Here is a 20,714-nt window from a genome sequence, read left to right on the forward strand (position 1 = left end):
TCAATGCTCCGTGTCAAGACCGATTAACCGGCCGGCTCGTTGTGGCTGTGCGTCCCCCGTTTCGTGTGGCTTGACAGCTGCTAACGGAGCACTTTGTAAAGCAGGCTACTGTGGGGTACCTGGCGCCCGCGGGCGGCTGGACCTGGACCTTTGCGGGGCGAACACACCTATACTCACAGTGCTGCGCCATCTCGACTTACCATGGAAGATTGTCAATGCCTCACTGACAAGTGAACAGAATGTTTGGTAGTTGCAGCGCAGCAAGTCTTTGTCATTTCGTACATGCATCCGCCGTGTGGCTATTGCAGAGTGTTATCAGTGTACGTGCCCCTGGAGCCAGCAGCAAGACAGGGGCCAAATAGACGGCCTGAAAACGCCATTTAGATCCCTGTCGGCTTTTTAATGGGCGACGCGAGGAAGTCGCGTCTGGCAGGGAACCCGCGTTCGACGCGCCTCCCAAAGATTTGTCCCAAAAATGGGCTCTCTTGCGCTTTAGATTTCCTGTTGCTGAGGCACGCTCCCACTTTACCACCACTTCGATTTAACCCCCCACTTCCCCCCTCGTTGCACTGGTGATCTTTTTTGTTGTTCATCCAGCCCATCAACAACCACCCATTATCACAATGTCGTCTCCAGCAAGACGGTCAACTCGCAGTTCGCAGGCAGGGACTCCTGCCCGCAACACTCGAAGCTCGCAGGCTCGTAGCAGTCCCGCAGCCGGCCCCTCTGATGCTGCGGAGGCCGAGACTCCCCGCCGAACGCGCGCATCACAGCTTGCATCCAGCCCAATGTTTTATGAGTCCTCCCCGGCAAACGGCGGCGACAATGCGGCACCGTCCTCGCCTCTGCGGCAAATGAGCAACTCTCAGACTACCGACAACGGTCCTGCACCGAGCTCCCCGTTGCGCCAGCAAACCGAATCCCAGACAATCAATGATGGCGAGCGTACCCCACGAGCCAGCGGCATGCGCATTGGTGGTAGGTTTTGCTCCCTACTTGCTGGAACTTGGGCTTTTCTTTACTGACATGTGTGCAGACTCTTCGCCTGTTCGCTATGATCCTAGTTCAAGCCCTGGGCACCCCCAAACAGACCTACGAAGCGAGAGCAGCGGCCTCTTCGTCGACTCTTCCAGAAGGGCGCCTCGTTCAAGACGTGGTGATATTCATTCCGAGTATTCTAGCAGGACACCCGTTCCTCCGCGTCGCATCGTTCTTGGCTCCGATGGTCGGGTCGTGCAAGACGCACCAGTCTCCGACGCTGCTACCTTTTCCAACAACAACCCGGGCACATCAGACGCCGACGCTCTGGGTGGCCAAAGCCAGAGCTTGGTATGGGGAACCACCATTGCCATTGATGACACGTTCAACGCCTTCAAGAACTTCTTGAGAAATTACAAAATCAAGTATCGTCTCATCAAGGAGAACCAGCCCGATGAGCTCGTCAATGCTCCGGAGAACCAAACCAGATGCTACTGGGAGGCACTGGAGACAATGCTGGCGCTTGGAACGAGCAAGTTGTACTTGGATGTCCACGATCTGAAAGCCTACCCTGAGACTGAGAAGCTGTGGTACCAACTCCAGGCGTACCCGCAGGAATTGGTTCCCATTATGGATCAGTCTGTTCACGACATGATGATTGAGCTTGCTCGCATAGAGATGGCCAGGCAACGGAGCCAGAACACCTCCGCTCCACAAGCCTCGCAGAGCTCCGAGCCAGCTATTCCCAGCTCGGACCGTCCTGAGGACGCTCCGACACCTCGTCCTACAGCCCAGAGGGAGGCAACCCTCGAGGATCAAGTCGCTGAGACCATTTACATGGTGCGTCCATACGGAATGGACAAGACCACCAACCTCCGAGATCTGAACCCCTCGGACATGGACAGGATGATCCAAATAAAGGGTCTCGTCATCAGGACCACCCCTGTTATTCCAGACATGAAGGACGCATTCTTCAAGTGCAGTGTCTGCAACCATGGCCTGCTTGTCACTCTTGACCGTGGCAAGATTCGAGAACCCACAGAGTGCCCCCGTCAACGCTGCGGCTCCAAGAACTCCATGCAAATTGTTCACAACCGTTGCAACTTTGCAGACAAGCAAGTCATCAAACTGCAAGAGACCCCAGATGCTGTGCCAGCTGGTCAGACCCCGCATTCTGTTTCTGTATGCGTGTACGACGATCTGGTGGACTTCTGCAAAGCTGGTGACAGGGTACAAATCACTGGTATCTTCAGGGTCAGCCCCGTTCGTGTCAATCCGCGACAGAGGGCCATCAAGAGCGTCCACAAGACGTATGTTGATGTCTTGCACGTGCAAAAGGTCGACCGCAAGCGCATGGGGGCGGACACGACTACCCTTGAGCTTGACGACGACGAAGAACTGCAGACTGATAACCCATCAGGAATGGACGAGGCGCGCAAGGTGACCCCGGAAGAGGAGGAGAAGATCAAAGAGACTGCCGCTCGTGACGATATCTACGACCTTCTGGCACGTTCTCTTGCACCATCAGTCTACGAAATGGACGACGTCAAGAAGGGTATCCTGTTGCAGCTCTTCGGCGGCACCAACAAGAGCTTCGAGAAGGGCGGTAGCCCCAAATACCGTGGTGACATTAATGTCCTGCTTTGTGGTGATCCATCTACTTCAAAGTCGCAGATCCTGTCTTACGTGCACCGCATTGCCCCTCGCGGCGTGTACACGAGCGGCAAGGGCTCCTCTGCCGTCGGTCTCACGGCATATATTACACGCGATCCCGAGACGCGATCCTTGGTGCTCGAGTCGGGTGCCCTTGTATTGTCAGATGGTGGTGTCTGCTGCATTGACGAGTTCGACAAGATGTCCGAGTCTACTCGCTCCGTGTTGCACGAAGTCATGGAGCAGCAAACAGTGTCTGTTGCCAAGGCTGGTATTATCACCACTCTGAATGCTCGAACGAGCATTCTGGCATCGGCCAACCCGATCGGGAGTCGATACAACCCTGACTTGCCAGTGCCACAAAACATCGACCTTCCTCCAACGCTGCTGTCTCGTTTCGATCTGGTGTACTTGATCCTGGACCGTGTTGATGAGAAGAACGACAGACGACTGGCAAAGCACTTGATGTCTATGTATCTGGAGGACACACCTCACTCTGCCCAGTCTAAGAACGACATTTTGGTAAGCCAAACTATCCAGCCTCTTGCCTAAGCATACGACTAACCGCATTAGCCCGTCGAATTCCTCACATCTTATATCTCCTATGCCCGCGCCAACATCCAACCCACTATCACTCAGCCCGCAGCTCAAGAACTGGTTGAGGCGTATATTGAGATGCGCAAGCTAGGCCAAGATGTTCGCTCCGCTGAGAAGCGCATCACTGCGACCACTCGGCAGCTCGAGTCCATGATCCGGCTTGCGGAGGCGCACGCAAAGATGCGACTGGCCACCGAGGTCACCCGTGAGGACGTGCAGGAGGCCAACCGGCTGATCAAGTCTGCCCTCAAGACGGCGGCAACTGACAGTCAGGGCCGCATCGACATGTCCCTCTTGACCGAAGGGACAAGCTCTGCTGACCGCCAGAGGAAGGAGGATATGAAGAACGCAGTGCTGCAGCTGCTTGACGAGTTGACGGCCGGTGGTCAGACCGTCAAGTATGCTGAGGTCGTCAGAAAGCTGAGCGAGAACACAGGTGTGCCTGTTGAGGCGAGTGACTTTGCCGAAAGCGTGCGCGCTTTAGAGATGGATGGCTCAATAACGGTGTCAGGCGATGGCGCAAGGAAGAGCATCCGGAGAGTCACAGCTGTTGTTTAAGGCTTGCGGCGGTCCTGTCTAGATTTGTGTGCTTTCGCAACAATTGGCGTTTGGAATGTTTGGGCTGGTCATTTTTCATATACCGCTGTAATCTCTGCCCCGGAACGCGATCAATGAGACGATGCCTAAATACATTTTTCTGTGAAGAGACTCCTGCCATCCTGTCGAGTCACCCACGCTTCATTTGGAACACATGTTAGCTTTATTGCCCCCTTTACAGTCAATTTCTCAATGAGGCCTTGTAGAGATTTGAGAAATAGCACGTTCTATCTACGCGCGCCCCAAGTCTTCCTCACACCTGCGCAGACTTGCTCGAAAACTTCAATTCTACACCTCCAATGACGTACGCCGCGACAAACGTAGCCAACATGCTGCCAAATACCACAAGAGGCTTGCGAATGCTGACCAGGAATGGGACGTCGTAGGAGACAATCAGCTCGCGGCCGCGGAAGTCATCCACCAGGTTGCGCGCCTTGATGATCAGTGTAGTCCGTCCGATGGTGTCCAGGAAAGTCTTGTGGATCTCGACATCGGCGCTGGTGATGGATGATTCTGGGACATCGGTGTAGTACTTGACGTTCCTGTGGATCGTGGTTAGGAAGGGCGTCCGGTTATGGAAGGGGATATGACTTACTCAGCTCCCTCGGGCAGAATGACGCGGACGACAACGTTCTCATACTCGACACCCTCGGCCTGCTTGGGCCCATCGAGGAAGGGCACATTGAGCACAAAGCCACCGCCGGCGGCCTTGCGCAGGAAGCTCTTCGCGTCTGCGTTCCAGCCGATGGTGAAGGGGTACTTCCAGCCGCCAAAGATGGGGTACCGGGGCTTGGTGACAAGCAGATTCTCGCGCTTCCCGGTCCGGAACCTGGACGTGGAGACGTTGCCGATGACGTCGTAGTAGTACGGGTCGAGACTGCTGGGCGCGAGCGGGAAGGTGAGGTCGCTCAGGGCGTAGCTGTTGGGGTTGAAGTGCTGCTGCTGCTGCCACTTGACGCGGTTGAACAGGGAGGAGAGGTTCGCGCCGCGGTGGTAGAGGGTGTACCGCTCCTCGAAGGCAACGTTGCCGCCCCAGTGGCTCACTTCGATGTCGCGCTCCAGGTCGGAGATGTGGGTGACAGGCTTGTTGAACTCGAACCGGACCTCGATGGGGAGCTCGGCGCCGGCGGGGATGTTCTCGTACGGGCCGTAGGTCAGCTTCGAACCCTGCTTCTGGGGGAACTCGGAGACATCGCCGCTGCCGGGGAGCTTGGTGTAGTCGGGGACGTTGGACGAGGGAAGCTTAATCTCCGTCTTCTGCTTCGACGTCGTGTAGGCGGAGGGGACATAGGCGGTCGACTGGTACAGCAGGAATTGTTTGTCATCCTGGCCAATGGAGGCCGGAAGAGGCCTGTAGGCGGAGGTGTAGTAGTAGGAGATGGAGAGGGTCTGCTCGCCGCCAGCCTTCAGGGGCTCGGGGAACTTGATACGGTAGTACTGGACAGTGCTATGCGGACGGAACCAGTCAGCGCATTGTGGTCCACTGGCGAGGGTGAGTATTCCGGTCTTTCCTTACCTTTCCGGGTCAAATTCCACAGCCTCAACCTTGAATGGGCCGGCTTCGGCGTTCTTCTTGTCCTTGACCTCGAACCCTCCCACTCTTGACATCTGGTCTGGTGTGAAAGGCAGGAAGTACTCATCCTGGGGCTCCTTTGCTATGTTCTCGATCTTGGTGTTGATCAACTCCTTGGCGTAGTTCTTCTCCAGCTGGAGGATGTGTACGAGATTCGCGTTCTTGAAGACCTGAGGAGGCTTGAAGGTGGCGGGCAGGTTGGTCTTGGAAGTTGAGGTGGTTGTGGATTTGGCAGACACCAGCGACAGGCACGAAGCCAGCGCCGGCAGCAGGGCTGAGAACTTCATCTTGGAAGCGCAAATTGAGTTCTCATGTGGTGGCGCAACCCGGAACAAGAAGAGGGAAAAAAAAGGGAATCTGAAGGCAGTGGGATCAATTGGTCATTGATAACGTCGTGTTAATTTCCTTCACCACCTTGGTAGACCACCGTGTTTGGGCTACTGACCCTGGATTCTGCGACGGGAACCAAAGGACAGCTCGCCGTTGGAGCTCCCCCAAAAGATTACGTTGCTGCTAACAGCTCCCATGCTGCTGCTCATGCCGCGTTACGACAGCCGCCAAGCCGGGAGCTAGCGCTCGTTACACGTGATGATAAGAGATAAGCTGACAGCCGGCAGGCAACTGCCAGTTTCGCAAGCTGGCCCATGCGCCCCAGGCACCTGAAAGGCCAGTGGTATGACATAGCTCTGCTGAACTGCCAAGTTGTGAGAGCCGAGCCGAACAGACAAGGTGGGGGGAAGTGGGAGGCTGTCCCAATTCAGCGAGCAATTGAGATGGCATGGTATGGCGGGGTCTCAAAATTCAACAATCCAGACCACCATAAGTCCATTTGCTTCGACACTTGGGCAGAGTCACACCACCAGACCACCCAGACACCTCGTCGCTGTCGTTCTCGCCTCCCGCTGCTTCCCGGGTCTGGAGACGCCCTTCCATTCATGCTACGTCGATCCCAACAACCGGGGGCTGTCTGACCTTGAGGTGCTGGGATTGCTGGGTATTTGGTTGAGCATATAGTCTACATTATACCGCAGGCTATTCCTGTATCTGACACACTCATGAGTCTGTACGCCCAGCGGCAATTAATGAGCCAGGTGTTGTTTTCGCTAGATCTGCTGGCCGTTACTGGGAGGGCAAAATGCCGGGAGACACCAGTAGTGACAGCGCCTCTCACATGGGTGCTGAGTACGTCTCTACTAGTACCTAGGCAGGCAGGTACCTGGACAAGGTACCTGAGTTCATACGCTGAGCTTACTACAGGCTGCAGGAAGAGCTCGGGTGCCAGGGCTGCGGATTGGAGCATGTCAAAGGTCAGTTTTCGTCCAACGCCTCGTCGGGGTTGGCACCACAGAGAACCCAGGGTCCGTCGGGGCAGAGCGGGCCAAGCTCACCCTAGGTACAGGTAGCCTCGAGCCCGCCCGTTCATTGGAGATAGGGGGCATGTGCCGCAAGAACGGGCCATGGTAGATAGAAGCGAGAGGAAGCTTCGGGCATCGAAGGCTCGGACATCTTGTGACTGATTTGAAGAGGAAGAAGGAAAGAAGACGAAAGGACTTGCACCCAACGCACGTGAACTCATATGCATCTCCAACGTAACCACATAATTCGCCCTCGAATGACAGACAATCTTTCTGGATCTCAAAAAGGTCCATATTTGTGACATCTCCCATCAGAATCTGAGCCCAAGTCAGGGTTACCCTCATAGAGCTCAGGGGACCCACTCTGACCGCCTCCCTGCCCAGGCCCAGACTACTTGAACCTGACTGAGCTCCGGATCGACTGGCCTGCCCCAACCTCGTCTTCTCGCCGCCATAAATAAGCCTTGAACTGTGTACCTTTCGACTGTTGTCCCTCTTTGGATAACGACGGATCTTTTCACGCTTCGATCGCCTCACGGCATTTTTTGGATATTATTATAAGACAGAAGAAGCAGTCAATATGGTCGGATTGGGTCCCAAGAAGCCGCCATCCCGCAAGGGAACCGGTACGTCACATTCCAATGCTTGCTTTCCTTGCCGCCTTGCCTGTGTCTGCACCAGAGATCAATCTGCTGTGTTGGGCACCATATGCTGGACTGTGACCCATTGCATCCGCGGGGCTGTTCGAGGCGTTTGGTGGGACTGAAGATGAGAAACGGACGAGTAAAACGGGCGAGATCCGGAGGCAGGGAGAAGGTCACCAGCTGGTTTGTTCTGCACCCGAGTGGGAAGGAGCATATACCCCGGAAAGGAGCGTGTCACGGCTTCCCAGATCAATCTCCTTGAGATACACTCTTGGAATTGCTGGTGAACCTGATCCTGGGAGGATGAGAAGTCCACATCGTTCTCCTGGAACAGCTTCTCCTAGAACAGCTTTGTGTCTCGTTCATGAAGCCTCGTCCCACCTCACATCCTGATCTCCAGGCCCTGCTCAAACTCCCCAGATCAGACAACCATAGGCTTGAAAAGATCGTTTTCGTCTTTCTAGCCTTTCCAGCCCTCATTCACTTCCCGGTGTTTCGTCTCATCTATTCACCGAACCAGTCAATTGCACATTATTCACTCTGTAGCCAGCATCATCAACAAAATGGCGCTAGACAGCCATATGCCACCTCTTCCACCCCACGACAAGGCCCTCTCCCCCAGGACCAAGACAGTCCACTCCTTTCACCACCACAGGCACTCTTCTGCAAGTTCGTTGTTTGTGCTTTTGGGCTTCTCTATCTTTCTGCATACCACTTGCCAGCATGGACACTGACCTCGTTCGCGATTCGCCTGACACTACAGGCTCCATGATGGATGTCCCCAAGAGCCTTCTGGCAGAGATCAAGGCTCTGGAGGAGCAGTTGACGGTGGGGACCGACAAGTTGAAGGCCATTACCGACCACTTTGTGAAGGAGCTCGAGAAGGGTAAGTCAATATCAATGCTCTGATTATGTGCACAGTTCTCTCCTAACTCGTTTTCGCAACAGGTCTCAGTGTTGAGGGCGGCAGCATTGTGAGCTTCACTTTAAATTTACTCATAAAACTGGCATGACAAAGACTGACAGACAAACAGCCCATGAACCCTACCTGGGTGATGGCCTTCCCTGATGGTTATGAGACAGGCACCTACCTGGCCCTTGACATGGGTGGCACCAACCTGCGTGTCTGTGAGATCACCCTGACCGACCAGAAGTCCGAGTTCGACATCATCCAGTCCAAGTATCGTATGCCTGAGGAGCTGAAGACTGGCACGTCTGAGGAGCTGTGGGAGTACATTGCAGACTGCCTGCAGCAGTTCATCGAGACCCACCACGGCGGTGTCAAGCTCGAGAAGCAGCTTCCCCTGGGTTTCACTTTCTCCTACCCTGCCACCCAGAACTACATCGATGAGGGTATCCTCCAGCGCTGGACCAAGGGATTCGATATTGCTGGTGTCGAGGGCAAGAATGTCGTCCCCATGTTGCAGAAGGCCCTTGCTGACCGGGTGAGTCAACTTCCACTCTTACCATGATACATACGACTAACACACCACAAAGGGAGTGCCTATCAAGCTCTCGGCTTTGATCAATGACACCACCGGTACCTTGATTGCTTCTGCCTACACCGATACTAAGATGAAGATTGGCTGCATCTTCGGTACTGGCTGCAATGCCGCTTACATGGAGGACTGCGGCTCTATTCCCAAGCTGGCTCACATGAACCTGCCTGCTGACCGCCCCATGGCCATCAACTGCGAGTGGGGTGCTTTCGACAACGAGCACGTGGTCTTGCCTCGCACCAAGTACGACATCATCGTCGACAAGGACTCTCCCCGCCCTGGTCAGCAGGCCTTTGAGAAGATGATCGCTGGTCTGTACCTGGGCGAGATCTTCCGTCTGATCCTTGTTGACCTGCACGACAACCACGACTGCCACATCTTTGGTGGCCAGGACATCTCAAAGCTCCGCAAGGCTTACAGCTTGGACTCGTCTTTCCTTTCTACCATCGAGGAGTATGTGCTGCCCCTCCGGCCCCTTATTGTGTATTCAATGTGCTGACATCTACCCGCAGTGACCCTTACGAGAACCTTCAGGAGACCTTTGATCTCTTCCTTGACAAGCTGGACATCAAGCCCAACGGCCCCGAGCTCGAGCTCGTCCGAAGAACGGCTGAGCTCATCGGCACCCGTGCTGCTCGCCTGTCCGCATGTGGTGTTGCTGCCATCTGCAAGAAGAAGGGCTACCAGTCCTGCCATGTCGGCGCTGACGGCTCTGTCTTCAACAAGTACCCTCACTTCAAGGCCCGTGGCGCCAAGGCCCTCCGCGAGATCCTCGACTGGCCCGCCAAGGCCAACAAGCACGATGAGGACCCCGTCGAGATCCTCGCTGCCGAAGATGGTTCCGGTGTTGGTGCCGCACTGATTGCTGCACTGACCTTGAAGCGGGTCAACCAGGGCAACATCGCTGGAATCCTGCACCCTGAGAACTTCGCTTAGACGGTTCTGCGTTTCGTGAGGCTTTCTCTTTTTTTGCCATTGCTGGTGCATTTTGGTGTATCAATTGAAAAGCCCTGGAAAGGTTTCACAGCAATACCTAAAAAGGTGGTGGTTGTTGGATCCAACCGCAGTTCCAGGATTTGTGTTGAACCAGCAGTTCTTCAGCCCAAAAAGGTGCAAACAGGCAACCGATATTCTGAGATAGAGCCACGTTAGAGGTGCCGAATAAATCAAGACAAAAAGGATTTTGGAAGCGTGTCTGTTGAAACTTACTGTCCAGTGTCCAATATCTCCTTTTGACACCTTCCCACTCGCCTTTGCCAGCCTCCTCCAACCCCTTCAAGTCTACGTCAATTTCATTCCACTCCACATCCATGCCTGCATCGGCCATGTGCATCTCTACGACCTTGGTGTAAACATCGTAACAGACCCGCCTATCAGCGCCAAGTCCGTTAAAGAAGCCGAAGATACCGTTCTGGTCCAGCAAGCCAGGGATGTACTCTGTGAAGAACTTTCGCAGCTGGCTGTAATCCTCCCCAAAGGTGTCGAAGTAGACTGCGTCGTACACCTCGCCATGCTCAAGCAATATGGGGACGATATCCTGCCATCGTCCCTTGTGTATCTTGTAGGCACCTTCCTCCGGGCCGCTGGCCTCCCAGCCGGCGCCGAAGCTCGACTCGGGCGAGGACGTGTGCTCGAGGACCTCCTCGTGCGCCTCGATGATATGATGCCTCGCGGGCTTGGTCTCGGCGAACATGCTGTCGATGATGCCCATGCCGAACCCGATGTTGAGGATCCTCTTCCCCGGCGGCTTCCCGGGGACCAGGGCGTCGACGCTGCGCCGCATGATGTCCGTCTCCCAGGCCATCATGACGCCGTTGCCGTCGTCGTCCACCAACTTGCCGTCAGAGTACGTCAGCTTGGACCGCAGGTACTTCTCGCTCTTGACTTCGGTCTCGGCGTCGGGCTTGGGAGGCTGAAACTTGAGCTGCGCGGTCTCGATCAGCTCGGGAGCTTCGTCGCCGTCCTCTGGTGCGCCGGTGGGGCCGTCGTATTCGACCTCAACGTGGGCCGCCTCCTCCTCTCCCTCTGCCTCTGCCATGTCCTCGTCATCAGCCTCCGACCCGGAGCTCAGCTCCTCATACCCGTCGAGCAGCCCGAACAGCAGCTCCGCGCGCACGCCGGCCTGGACGCACAGCTCGTACAGCTCGGGCTGGCCCAGCCTCAGCGCGACGCACCCGGGTGTCTCGTTGTGGTCATCGACGTCGTTCCATATCCCGCCCCAGAGCAGCAGCTCCTGCACCGTGGCCTTGGCCTTCTCGATGGCCTCTGGGTCCGCCTCCGGGTCCCCTGCGGACCCGCAGGACCGGATCGCGGCGTGCAGGGGCGTCTCGCCCGTCTTAGGGTCCTGGACGGACGCCTTTCCTGGGGCGTCCAGGAGCTTCTTGATGGCCGGGGTGTCATGCTGCCATGCGCGCAGGAGGATTTCAGAAGTATCGATCGGGGATTCGGGGGTTATGCGGGCGGAGATGGACTCGTCGAAGAGCTCGCTCGAGGAGGACGCCATGGTCGCGATGGGGCGGCGGGAGGCTTCGGCTGGTCGAGATGATGGGCTGTGGTGCAAATGCCGTTCAGTGAAAAGGCGGCTTAGCCTAGTAGCTCATAAAAGAGGCCTCTCTGTCTGTCTTTGCCTTCAGTCCCACGTCTCACGAACACGGGCACACAAGCACACGAGCAGACACCGCAAAGAGGTCTAGATCTGCAAAGCTGCCCCTCCAACTTTTTTGCCGTTTCGGCTGTCAGCCGCGGCCGATGGAGTCGATGCGGGAACCCACACTGCACAGGAAGCACAAGGCACAGGGGAGCTGCCACCCATTGGCCAATTGCAACAACACCGGCCACAACGTGCCCAGACCAAGTGGGGGCCGCCTCCGACCCAGCCAGGCCCAGCGTCACATGGCGGCGTCCAGTTGCTGCTGCGTCCATCCGCAGCTGGGGCCCGCAGGAGCCTCATCACCCAACTATTGTCACCTGCGCCGTCCTCCCAAGCTCCGCGCCGGCATAAACTTCCGCTAAAGTCTGCTGAGGAGGTTGGAGCCGGACGAGCTGTGCCGGACGAGATTCTATAACGTGAGGGATATTGATTTGTTACTTGATCGCTAGTCTTCTGTTTTGTTTTGCTATTCGTTAGGTTTCCCCCTCCAATTACCTCGCCTGCCGTCTTGTTTCTTTTCTCGCTTCTCGAGGTAAGGAATGCCATTGGATTGTGACCAAGCAGTCCATCTGCCATCTCAACTCTAATCACCCCAATCCTATTTCATCCACTGCACGTTCCTTCTTCAATTCGCCAGCCAGTACCTGTGACAACACCAGTACCGTCATGCGCCCATGCTGATTATCCGCGACCTGAAGACAAGCAGAACCACCTGGCAGTCCAGCCGCCTCCATTCGACCTCGACCTACTCAAGGCCCTTCAAGCGCATCCCGCCCGGCGTCGTCGTCATGAAGTTCGGAGAGCAGCTGCGCTCCAGCGCTATCAAAGAGTATCAGTGGTACTACATCGACTACGAGGGGCTCAAGGCCGACCTTAAGAAGTCCAGCGGCCCACTCGTCGAACAAGACGCCCAAGGCGATAGCGCGAAAGGGGCCAGGAAAGGCAAAGGAAAGGCCAAGCGGCAGTGGACTGAGGATGACGAGAGCCGTTTCGTATACCGGCTCGAGGGAGAGCTACAGAAGGTCTACCAGAAACAACAACTAAAGACCATTGAGATCCAGCGTCGGATTCAGGCCAGCGAGCGCGACGTCAACGACATTGTCTCGAGGCTGAACGAGCGCCGAGCCGGCGAGGATGGCCCATCCGAGGAGGAGTTTATGGTGCTCGAAGAGGACCTGAGCGACATCATCGCCGACGTCAACGACCTGGCCAAGTTCATCCAACTGAATTACACCGGTTTCTACAAGATCATGAAGAAGCACGACAAGATCACCGGCTGGCATATACGACCCGTGTTCGAGGCGCGCATGAAGGCGAAGCCTTTCTACAAGGACAACCACGATGAGCTGTTGGTTGACCTGTCCAAGCTCTACGACATCGTTCGCACCAGAGGCAATCCGATTAAAGGTGACAGCGCCGCTGGTGGTAGTCAGGCAAACTTTGTTCGTAACACGACCAAGTACTGGGTGCACCCGGACAACATCACCGAGGTGAAGCTTATCATCCTCAAGCACCTACCGGTGCTGGTCTTCAACGCTAATAAAGAGTTTCACCCGGATGATTCTGCTATCACCTCAATCTACTACGACAACCCTGACACCTGGGAGCTGTACGAGGGCCGACTCAAGAAGACAGAAGGAGCTGAGGCCATCCGTCTGCGGTGGTATGGCGGCATGAGCACCGATAAGATATACGTCGAGAGAAAGACTCATCGTGAGGATTGGACGGGCGAAAAGTCCGTCAAAGCCCGATTTGAGGTACGCGAGAAGCAGGTCAACCCGTATATGAGGGGTGAGATGCTCCCGGCAGCTGTCATGGAAAAGCAGCGGAAGACTGGCAAGAAACCGCAATCTGCCTACGACGAGGACGAGAAGTTGGCACAGGAGGTGCAATGGGAAGTCCTGAAGAAGGGGTATGAGCCCGTTTGCCGAAGCTTCTATCACCGAACCGCTTTCCAACTTCCGGCGGATGCCAGAGTCCGTATATCACTGGACTCGGACCTGACCTTGATCCGCGAAGACAACTTGGATGGTCGTAAAAGAAGTGGTGATAACTGGCGTCGCATGGATATTGGCGTTGACTACCCCTTCTCCCAGCTGCCGCCCGAAGACATCTGCCGGTTTCCTTATGCGGTGCTGGAGGTCAAGCTTCAAACACAGGCTGGTCAGCAGGCCCCGGAATGGGTGCGCCAGCTAGTCTCCAGTCACCTGGTTGAGGCTGTACCAAAATTCTCCAAGTTCATCCACGGCTGCGCTACCCTGTACCCGGATCGGATCAAGTTGCTCCCCTTCTGGTTGCCCCAGATGGACGTCGACATCCGCAAGCCTGCCACACACAACTTCGGAATTCAGCGGGGTGGTCACTCTGGTACTACGGGCACTTCAGAGGACGAAGATGACGATTTCGACTCTGATGATGAGGAGGCGAGGACGGCTCCACGCGGCCAAGAGAACATCAACAATGGTGGCACATCCAACGGATTATCACCAGAGACTGGCGCGCACGGGGCTGCGGTGGCACACAGGTTGCGCCAAGCACAAGCCGATGGCTCGACAGATGTCGAAGATCAGACGCGTCTTCTGCCCGCGAATGATGACGCTTATGAGCTCTACGAATCGGATGAAGAAGAAGAAGAGCAAGACCGGTTGGAAGAGGCCAGAAGAGTCGGCGGTCTTACGTATGCCTCCACACTGGTCCAGACCAAAGCAAAGGCTGCCGGTCGTGGCCTGTCCAAGCTAGGTGGCGTTGTGAATAACCTGAGATCTGGGAGCGAAATCCCGGCGCACGAGAGGACCATCGCGCTGTACGGGACGACCCAAGTGCAAAACAAAAAGTTTGTTGCGCCTCCAGGAAAGAAGATATACGTGCCTGTGAGGGTGGAGCCCAAGGTGTATTTCGCGGCTGAGAGGACCTTCCTCAACTGGGTATGTCCAAACTACACTCATGTCATCTTTTGAAAGCTATGTTCAGACACATATACTGACCCCGAATAGCTCGAGTTCTCCATTTATATCGGAACCATCGCCACGACCCTTCTTAATTTCGGCAACAAGCCGAGCAGAATCTCTTTCGTCGTCTCGGGAATATTCACCCTTGTAGCCATTGCGGCCCTGTTGTATTCGGTTGGGACGTACGTCTATCGAAGCCGGTCGATTCGTGCCCGTAAGGCGGCCAAGTTTTACGACTGGTGGGGTCCGTCGCTTCTGTGTGTTCAACTCTGGTGGTTGCTGTCATTGCGAATTTCGCCTTTGAGGGATATGAGCGGCATTGGTGGTAAGCTTTGCATTTTTCCGGCGCGGCTCTTGTGATTCCTTGCCGTGATACTGCATTTTCTTTGATCGGGTTTCCTTGTCGGTGTTTGTCAACTGGACTGGGCGGAAAATAGTGTGGTTTCGAGTAGTATTATCAATTATGAAGTCAGGTAGATAGTTAAAACCCCAGCATATTCACCCACATCACCCTCATTTCATTCTCACGCCCTCATCATATGCCAATGTTCAATATCTCCTGAACTGCCTGGTCCACGCCCTTGGCGATAACAGTCGGTCTAGCCCGTCGCTTACGCACATCATCCCCAACCCCGAAAATGGCCTCTCCCAGCCGGTCAACCCAGCCAGTCCCAGCGCGGTCGATCCACGCGCTCCTCAGCCCGACGCTCCGGGCCCCAGCCACGTCGAACGGGTTCGCACTGACGAGCCACACCACCGCGTCGTTGTCCTCGTCGGCCTCGGCCTGCAGATGGCTGTAGGCCTGTGCGGTGGGCTTGTACGTCCGCACCTCGTCGACGGTGACGAGCTTCTTAAATAGCCCGCCACTGCCTCCGCCGCCACTCACAAACGGCTTCAGGTCGGGCGACGACCCGACCGAGGTGCTCAGCATCCTCTCGGTGCCGTTGCTGAAGATGACGGCCTCGACATCCGGCGCGCCGGCCCTGCCCCGCTGGTTCTGCTGCACCGCCCTCAGCCCCGCGGGCACATCCGGGAACACGGCCAGCGCGTCGTAGGCGGCCATGAGCCGCTCGGCCGCCCCGTCCGGGACGTCGATCCCCTCGAGCTCTGCGGCCGCGTGCCGGAGGGCCGCGCGGGTGATCTTGTCGAAGGGCTTGTAGGTGCCCATGGCGGTGATGCGCCAGGTGTACTCGAGCTGGTACTGGCGCCACTTTGCCGCGACGGCCTGGGCCTTGGGCCTGCTGATGTTGAGGTGGGTGGCCAGGTCCTTTGCGATGGACTCGGTGGAGAGGATGGTCCCGTAGAGGTCGAAGGCGATTACTATCTTTGACTTCGTGGGTGGCATTTTGTAATGCTGGGGCTTTTACCCTCTAGTTCCACGAGTGTTGAGAAATTAGTGATCCACGCAATGAGTTCGGTCGTTCCGTTCCTTGGAGTGTCTGAGTATCAGAAGAACATGTGAGGTCGATGTAAGTACCGGAACGGGATAGTTCGGGGACCAGACGGCGCCAATCACGGTGACGCAATGTGGGGAAGGAGGGTGAATGGTGCTGTGTTAGTCTGAATGCTACCTTGGACTGCCCACTTGGAACGATCCCTCTTTATGGCATACGAGTAATATCGTTTGTGGACAAAGTTAGTCCATCGTGCAATCATATTGCTGTATATGTTTTCTGTGCACGTAGCAGAGACATGTTGGAAATATCAAGCCTGCACCGGAACAGAATGGGACTGATTGGACGCTCGACCTGTCGATTGGTGTTTGGGACGGTCAGGGAGGTGATCTGTGTCAGCTATGGCGCTAAATTATTATCATTCCTTCCAAATTTGGGGCACGATGGCTCACCAGAAAGGCGCAGTCACTTTCAGGGTTTGCAGCCAACACGCATATGACTTGGAGCCAATGGCGCGTCACCGGCGTTTCAGAAGGAAGCAGAACTGTGACAGGGCCAACTGCACTATCGGTCCAAAAGGGTGACCACCCTCAGCGACCTGGGAGTGACAATGGTCTGTAGACAGATCAGACGAGAGAGAGCAAGTCACCACAAGAAATTGGGTCGCTTGCTGTAAGAACGGAGACGTCTTTCGAGCGGACAAACTCTTGAACCCTTCCCTCTGCAGGAACAGTTCAGCCGTTTTTCATAAGCCAACCAAGATGGCATAAGAAGGTCGGGACATCTCTCTAGAGCTCGACGTCAGTGTACTCAATGGTAAGCCACGACTCGAGAATCATCGATTATTACAAAAGGCATGCTGACATCTGGGATACAAAAGCCCTCCCAGTCGGTTGCAAACCGATTTCAGTAAATGCAGCAGGGCTGAGTGACTTCTGCAAAACATTTAGAATAGAAGTCTATTACCGTGATCGGACCACTCAGGTCTTCTTTCAAAAGGTTTGTGCCTCGCCACAGTTGCAACAGCTTCATTTTTTGTTATCACCCACCATGGCTAACCTGGAGACCAGGTGGCGAAGGGACAAGCTAGACTCGATCTGATGCGTGCTGTTTGGGCATCCGAGACAGCAGTATACGGCGTAATCCCCGAGTTCACACCAAAGCCAATATGTGTGGGAACATACAAGTCTGGCCCCGACACACATTTCTTCCCTGCGAATTACGTAGTTATGGTGGAAGACGTCATCCCACCGCCTGATAAATACATGGCACCGGTGGTGGCTCTGCACTCTCGTACCATGGGAAAGTCACCGACCGGCCAGTTTGGGTTTCATGCCAGCACCGCATACGGAGACATCTTGCAAAACAATACCCGGGAGTCTTCGTGGGAATCATTCTGGACCAGGGTGATGAAGGAGGCATTCGAGATAGAGGAGCGCGTATGCGGCCCTCACCTCACAACGAACGGCTGAGAAGACTGAAGACGGCCTGGTTTGATATGGTGCTTCCTCGCTACTTGCGCCCGTTGGAGTCGAATGGCCGCTCGGTGACTCCCTGCTTGATACACGCCGATCTCTGGCCTGGTAACTGCAGATATACACGCAACATGGACACAGAGCTGGTCGGCTTCTTGTAAAAAGGCCAAGCCTGTAGGATTATTCACAATTTCGCCTTCCTCATGGTCCCATTGATCATCATTTGAAAAGTCTGATCTCACAGTACTTAGCCCCTCCCAACCATATGTATTTGATATCATCGACCAGGATAGCCTTCGTTCAGAATTTATAACCATTCATCATATATTAAAGGTCCACCCTATCACAATCTCAAATCAAATTTATTTTTTCCGGTTCTTTTAACTTGAAGTTGCTCAAGCCTGTGGGATCTCCCCTGTCTCCTAACTATCTATCAACCACTCCAGTCGCGCCGTCACGGCTTGTATCTGTCTCACCACCTGCATCGCCATCACATTTCTTGCTCCTCCATGACCCTGTTGCTTTCGCCAATGCCTCTTCCACTGCCGTCACAATCTCTTCCTGATCTTCCAGCCCTACGCTAAAGCGAATTTGCTCCGGCTTCGCGCCGTACTGTAAGTTACGTCAGTAATTTGTTACCACACCTGTCGACTTCGGACTGCTTCGGGTGAAAGCTGGACACAAAGAAAATTGACACCCCCTCCCCCGTCCAAAATTCATTCGCCTTGAGTTCCTCAAGACGGATAAGATTCATATCTCGAACTGATCCATCTCTCAACGTGACCCATTCTCTCAAAGTGACTTACACTGGCATGGTACTCGGCCTCCTCCGGAGTCCGCCCGTTCGCGATTGCGTTGAACGGTAACGCAAGGGTCAAATGAGCGCCCAGGTGCGGGCCGCAGTGCAGCTGGAGATTGTCGTAGAAGGCCCGCGCCGTCGCGAGATCCTCGAATTCCACGGACAGCAGGCACCCGTATCCCGGCGTGAAGTCGGGCGTAGGCTTGCGCATGAAGAACTCGTAGTTGTCCCGTGTGTCGCCGGTGGTCGGGAACAGGACCTGGCTGACGGGGGAGTCCGGGTCCGCGGCCTTGGTGGCGAAGTAGTCCGCCAGTGCTGCGGCGTTGCGGTTCAAGATCGCGGAGCGGGCGAGGTAGTTGTCGCTGTTTGTGAGGAGGGCCTCCGCGTCGCCGGCGAAGAATTCGTTGTGGAATGTGCTGGCCATGATCTGCTTGACGTCGGCATAGAAGGGGGACAGTGGATTCAGCACGACGCTTCCGGCCATTACATCTGCATAACCACTGAAAGACTTCGTGCAGGATGTTGTGAGGAAGTCTGTTACGGCGAGGACATCGATGTTGCAGAAAGAGCCTACTGTGTCGTCCACCACGATTGGGAAATCGTACTTGTCGGCGATCTGCCGCAGGCCCTTGAGGTCAATACTTACAAGGATGGGGTTGCTTGGGAATTCCAGAAAGGCGTAGCTGACTATCTTTCCGTCCTTGTAGAGGGCCTCCAGGTAAGCCTCGATGTTATCAATGACACCACTTCTAGCGTCACCGATATGTTTCATGCCACTTGGGGTCTCATCGAATAGATGCCAAGTGGAATGAAATACTGATCCGAGGACGAGAATGGTTCCGGGGCGCCGTTTCATGAGAGCTCCATTCAGCCTGTAGATCGCAGCCATGCCAGTTTGGTACAAATAGACATCGTCCGGCTTGACCTTCACCTTCTCGGGATCCAGTGGTGCTCTGTGGAGTAGGTCGCTGATACGCTTCCGCAACTTCCCGTGTGCTTCCGACTCTGGGTAATATGTTGGAGTTGGAATATCGCAAAGGTCACCAGACCACTCCAGCTCCTTGAACTCAGTGTCCGCGTATTTGAGCAGCTCCTGGGCTGGGCGAGTGAGCATGCCTGTCCCCGTGTTCTGCCACACCCCGATGATGCCCTTGGTCTTGCCCACGTGACAGACGACACAGTATAGCCTGACATCGTGGATCTCCACTATCTTGAATGAGAAATCCTCCTCCGAAAGCCTGTGCTCTTTCCTGTGCGGCGAGAGGGAATGCTCCTTTTGCACGGTGAATGCTGCGGGGTCCGTATACATGAGGACTCCTGTCATCTCAGGCAGGGCGAGCTTCTGGGCTATGGCTGCAGCGAGCTGGCGGATTGGTCCGAAGGGGGCGAAGCGCGGGTACATAGACCTGAGTCTTGCGAACATGGTCATGTCACCGTCACGAAACCTCATCGCCGTGTCCCAGCCGGGGATGTTGAAGGTGATGGTGTGGGGGCCCTCGGGCGGCAGGGAGTGTCCAAACTCAGTGGTGATGGCCCTGACAGACATTTTGAGAATCTCTTGGTTTGTTTATTGAGTCCCACGTGCACTGTAAAATCTTCACAGGTTTCATCATCAAGTCTCGTAAAGCGAGTCAAATGTCGTGGTGAAGAGGGGTCAGTTAGCTTTTAAACATCAGCATCTATCACTTGTGAGCACATTCCGTTTACATGGGTGGACATGCTTAAGAGTGTATAAGCGGACAAAGAGGGCAAGGTGCCTACATGCAGTCCGAGGGCGTCTTAATGCTCCTTAGCTTAACGTGCGCATAGTCTGCCATAGCTACGCCGGCGCAAATTTGCCCTCACTTGGCAATTGAGCTACAGCAGCCCCTGACATGGATCACCGCCGTCCTCGTGAAGCTATTCCTTCAGCCTTTCAGCCCTGAAGTGCCACATTCCCAGGCAGAACCAGTTAGAACACTAGTTCGCAAACAAGCGCGAAACAATCATTCCAGAGTAGTGTTGGTGCTGATAGTAGTACAACGTACCAAGCTAATAGACCCCGCCAAGTTCCCCGGCGAACATTTACCAAAAGTAGAATCACTTATTCGTGCTCGCCGGTTAGAGCTCAACCATGTGATCGTGGTTGTCGCGCCACGGCCCGAAGAAGGTGTGAATCACGTCTGCGCTCGATCTAGGCGCTATAGCCCAAGCAGACTCTATGGTCAGCATAATGCAGTAATGTACAAGGGTCATATAACCTTTGAATCTCATGTAGATGTAAGGCCGTTTTGTCGCTTGCAGACATGTTAAAGTCCTGAATTACGACAATCTTCTAACTAAAAGTCCTCACAGAAATTCAATTTTTGTGCTTCCTATCTGATAGTAATCATGTCAATGTTAAAATGATCAAGATGTCACATAGAGAAAGACCAGACTGAGAGGTAAGGACAGCTTGCTACAATCTGGCTTTCGAAAGTTGATAGCAAACTTAGCATTCCATCCCAGATTCTGCCCTAGACAGAAGAGATACGAGACGTGCATGCTGACGAATCTTATAAGAGCGATGTGGT

General features: G+C 54.9%; 7 protein-coding genes across 7 annotated transcripts; 3 read left to right on the forward strand and 4 right to left on the reverse strand.

Annotated features, from left to right (window-relative positions):
- Positions 1-788: 788 nt before the first annotated feature.
- On the forward strand, positions 789-3,786 carry INS49_007979 (uncharacterized protein; the record flags this gene model as incomplete). The annotated part of the gene is made up of 3 exons (XM_043168724.1): positions 789-978; positions 1,037-3,153; positions 3,205-3,786. 3 exons carry the CDS (start codon positions 789-791, stop codon positions 3,784-3,786), a joined length of 2,889 nt encoding a protein of 962 aa, XP_043026404.1.
- Positions 3,787-4,078: 292 nt separating this feature from the next.
- On the reverse strand, positions 4,079-5,685 carry INS49_007980 (uncharacterized protein; the record flags this gene model as incomplete). The annotated part of the gene is made up of 3 exons (XM_043168725.1): positions 4,079-4,367; positions 4,421-5,272; positions 5,342-5,685. 3 exons carry the CDS (start codon positions 5,683-5,685, stop codon positions 4,079-4,081), a joined length of 1,485 nt encoding a protein of 494 aa, XP_043026405.1.
- Positions 5,686-7,960: 2,275 nt separating this feature from the next.
- INS49_007981 (uncharacterized protein) lies at positions 7,961-9,832 on the forward strand (the record flags this gene model as incomplete). The annotated part of the gene is made up of 6 exons (XM_043168726.1): positions 7,961-8,066; positions 8,161-8,283; positions 8,346-8,371; positions 8,432-8,842; positions 8,910-9,349; positions 9,409-9,832. 6 exons carry the CDS (start codon positions 7,961-7,963, stop codon positions 9,830-9,832), a joined length of 1,530 nt encoding a protein of 509 aa, XP_043026406.1.
- A 161-nt stretch (positions 9,833-9,993) lies between these two features.
- INS49_007982 (uncharacterized protein) lies at positions 9,994-11,399 on the reverse strand (the record flags this gene model as incomplete). Its single annotated transcript, XM_043168727.1, has 2 exons — positions 9,994-10,028; positions 10,106-11,399. 2 exons carry the CDS (start codon positions 11,397-11,399, stop codon positions 9,994-9,996), a joined length of 1,329 nt encoding a protein of 442 aa, XP_043026407.1.
- Positions 11,400-12,220: 821 nt separating this feature from the next.
- INS49_007983 (uncharacterized protein) lies at positions 12,221-14,854 on the forward strand (the record flags this gene model as incomplete). Its single annotated transcript, XM_043168728.1, has 2 exons — positions 12,221-14,470; positions 14,540-14,854. 2 exons carry the CDS (start codon positions 12,221-12,223, stop codon positions 14,852-14,854), a joined length of 2,565 nt encoding a protein of 854 aa, XP_043026408.1.
- Positions 14,855-15,029: 175 nt separating this feature from the next.
- Positions 15,030-15,839, reverse strand: INS49_007984 (uncharacterized protein; the record flags this gene model as incomplete). The annotated part of the gene is made up of 1 exon (XM_043168729.1): positions 15,030-15,839. One exon carries the CDS (start codon positions 15,837-15,839, stop codon positions 15,030-15,032), a length of 810 nt encoding a protein of 269 aa, XP_043026409.1.
- Positions 15,840-17,400: 1,561 nt separating this feature from the next.
- On the reverse strand, positions 17,401-19,708 carry INS49_007985 (uncharacterized protein; the record flags this gene model as incomplete). Its single annotated transcript, XM_043168730.1, has 3 exons — positions 17,401-17,475; positions 17,916-17,975; positions 18,170-19,708. The coding sequence occupies 3 exons, from the start codon at positions 19,706-19,708 to the stop codon at positions 17,401-17,403; spliced, it is 1,674 nt and encodes a 557-aa protein (XP_043026410.1).
- Positions 19,709-20,714: the final 1,006 nt, after the last annotated feature.

This window comes from Diaporthe citri, assembly GCF_014595645.1.
Source record: "Diaporthe citri strain NFHF-8-4 chromosome Unknown scaffold_3, whole genome shotgun sequence".
Taxonomy (NCBI): domain Eukaryota; kingdom Fungi; phylum Ascomycota; class Sordariomycetes; order Diaporthales; family Diaporthaceae; genus Diaporthe; species Diaporthe citri.